The 2,277-nt window shown below is 35.3% G+C and overlaps 1 protein-coding gene across 2 annotated transcripts in view; it reads right to left on the minus strand.

The window, feature by feature from the left end:
- The window catches only part of PIK3C2A (phosphatidylinositol-4-phosphate 3-kinase catalytic subunit type 2 alpha), a 115,563-nt gene that overhangs the window by 71,923 nt on the left and 41,363 nt on the right, over positions 1-2,277 (minus strand). For both annotated transcript variants that reach the window (XM_019519659.1, XM_019519658.1), the window contains exons 5-7: positions 1,759-1,870; positions 497-576; positions 315-375 (exon numbers count right to left, since the gene is read on the minus strand). In XM_019519659.1, the coding sequence (XP_019375204.1) occupies positions 315-375; positions 497-576; positions 1,759-1,870 (253 nt within the window). The remainder of the gene's footprint in view (positions 1-314; positions 376-496; positions 577-1,758; positions 1,871-2,277) is intronic.

Genomic DNA, 2,277 nt, shown 5'->3' on the forward strand with positions numbered 1-2,277 from the left:
GACAGTATACAAGATTTTAGTCTGACTATACACACACACACACACACACACACACACACACACACACTAGGAAAAAAGACAGGAAAATATAAGATCTGAAAGTTTAGAACAAGAGATCCAATATCATCGAGGATACCTGAAGGATCCAATTAGTTTAGTTGCCTATATTTCATTATTTGTCTTTTTGTAACTATATGGATTTAGTATGTTTCTTTTTATTTTGATTGCAGAACATTTTTCTTATGACCTGAAGATGACCACAGTTGGGAACCAAGCAGGAGTGGAAAAAATCGAGAGAAATGCATACACTTTACCTCGTTTTTAAGAAACATGTCAATTTGATTGTGGTATTCCTTCAGCTCTTCATCAGAATGCCTGGAACAAACATTGGACACAAGTTTTCAGCGTATTATTTTAAGATTAAGGACAAATATGGTTTGCTTAAATGAGTAGCAGAGGGCTTGAATCACAAAGGCTGTTAAAAACACAAAGTTACCTTGCAATATTCTCTCTAAAAGTCTTTTCTGATTGACAGATGTATTTTGTTATGTGTGTAGGTGTCCTATCATCTTCTTCCTAGTAATAAGAAAATACTGTTTATTCAATCTGGTTGCCACAATTTTCCTTAGTTTCCATTACCATGAGGACATCTCTCCACCTAATCTCTCTCAGGCGCTTGAGTTACTTTTGGACCGAGTTAACAGAAAAAGATAACCTATTTTCTGTCCAGCTGGTTTTCCACATTAGAGTTATAAATAAATAAAAAAGAATCTTAGATTGAGAATGAGATGCAGAGACTGATATACAGAACACCCAAGCCAAAAACATTAAAAAAAAAAAATGGTGTCCAGTTGAGTTCCTAATTCCTTATTTAGTCATTTCAATGACCTGATTTAAGAGGTACCCAGCAGTGTCTATTGATTTAATCCGCCTTTCATTGCATTTAAATAGCATCTTCCATCTAAAACCCTTAAAGTAGTCTGAATGCCTCAACATGCTTTTGAAGTAGGAAACTATCCTCATTTTACTGATTGAGCCACTGTTTCAATTTACCAAAGTCACATAGGAAACCAATTTTTCAACCCTGTCTTAGTCATAATACCATTACTTCTTGCTTCTATAGGCACAAGTGAAAAATAACAGGACATTTTTGCAACCAGTTTTTCCATGACAATACTTGACTCGAGGTTAAGATCTGCAGTTCACAAGAGCCATATTAATATTCATTTATTCACTATCTACTGTTCATGAAATTCTGCAATCCTAGTTTCTCTTTGCTTGGTTTCTGTAAATATCAAATCAAGCCAATTCAACAGCATTTATATTTGTGATAAATACAGTGCAAAACAAAAGGCTTTCTAACCTGGGGAATGGGCATGTGGGGGATAGGAGGGTAGAAATCAGGGCAGGAGAAGATGGCAAGTGAAAGAAGGCCACTTAACCCCTTACAAACCATCTTGAATTCTCTCAACTCATAGGGGAGCTACACACAGTACAAGGAGTATTATTAGCTTATTTAAAGTGATGCATAACTGAATGGATTAACAATTGGTTATTCATGTAATTAATTTATATAAATCTCAACACTAACCATGACAAAATCTGATATAATTTTATTTACTTAAGCTCCTACAGGGGAAGTGAGAGTTAAAGAGCTCTGTAAACCTTTGATAGCTTTTTACCTTCCTCAGAAAACCCCCCACGTTCAGCCAAAGCAGCTGGATATCTTAATAAAATCTGAAGTTCACGTGTACTTACTGTTCGTGCCAGATCTCTGCACACTACAGTATGGCTCAAGAGCTGCAGTTTAATCTCTGCATCCCATTTTCGACAGTTCTGAATGTACTCATGACTCCCTACACAGTGTTTGCTGTTAAAATAAATACTTTAGTTACCCACAGTTTCAAAACTTGCCCATTTTCATGCAGCTGAAGTATTCAAAGCAATCCTGCTTTGAACACCTCTTATATCTGTACTCTCAAAAAAAAAAAGGCTTTGGAAAATCTAGGTTTTAAGCTTCTGAATCCAGCTTTCAGTCCTGCAAAAAAAATATTTGAATTAAGCCATACTACACTTAAAATTATGCATAGGTTCTGTAATAGGATAAGCAGTGTTCAAGTACAATGGCTTACAAAACTCTAGTAGTATAAACCGTTATAACCACAAAATTCCAAAATTAACTAAACAGCATTAATCAAAGCAGCCAGTTTTGTTTTGTTGGTTTTTGGGGGGAGGAGAGGGGGTGTTTGTTTGTTTTTTGTTTTTTTTTTTTTTTTT

The sequence above is a fragment of the Gavialis gangeticus genome, unplaced genomic scaffold (assembly GCF_001723915.1).
Source record: "Gavialis gangeticus isolate Ggan-Ray unplaced genomic scaffold, GavGan_comp1, whole genome shotgun sequence".
Lineage (NCBI taxonomy): Eukaryota > Metazoa > Chordata > Crocodylia > Gavialidae > Gavialis > Gavialis gangeticus.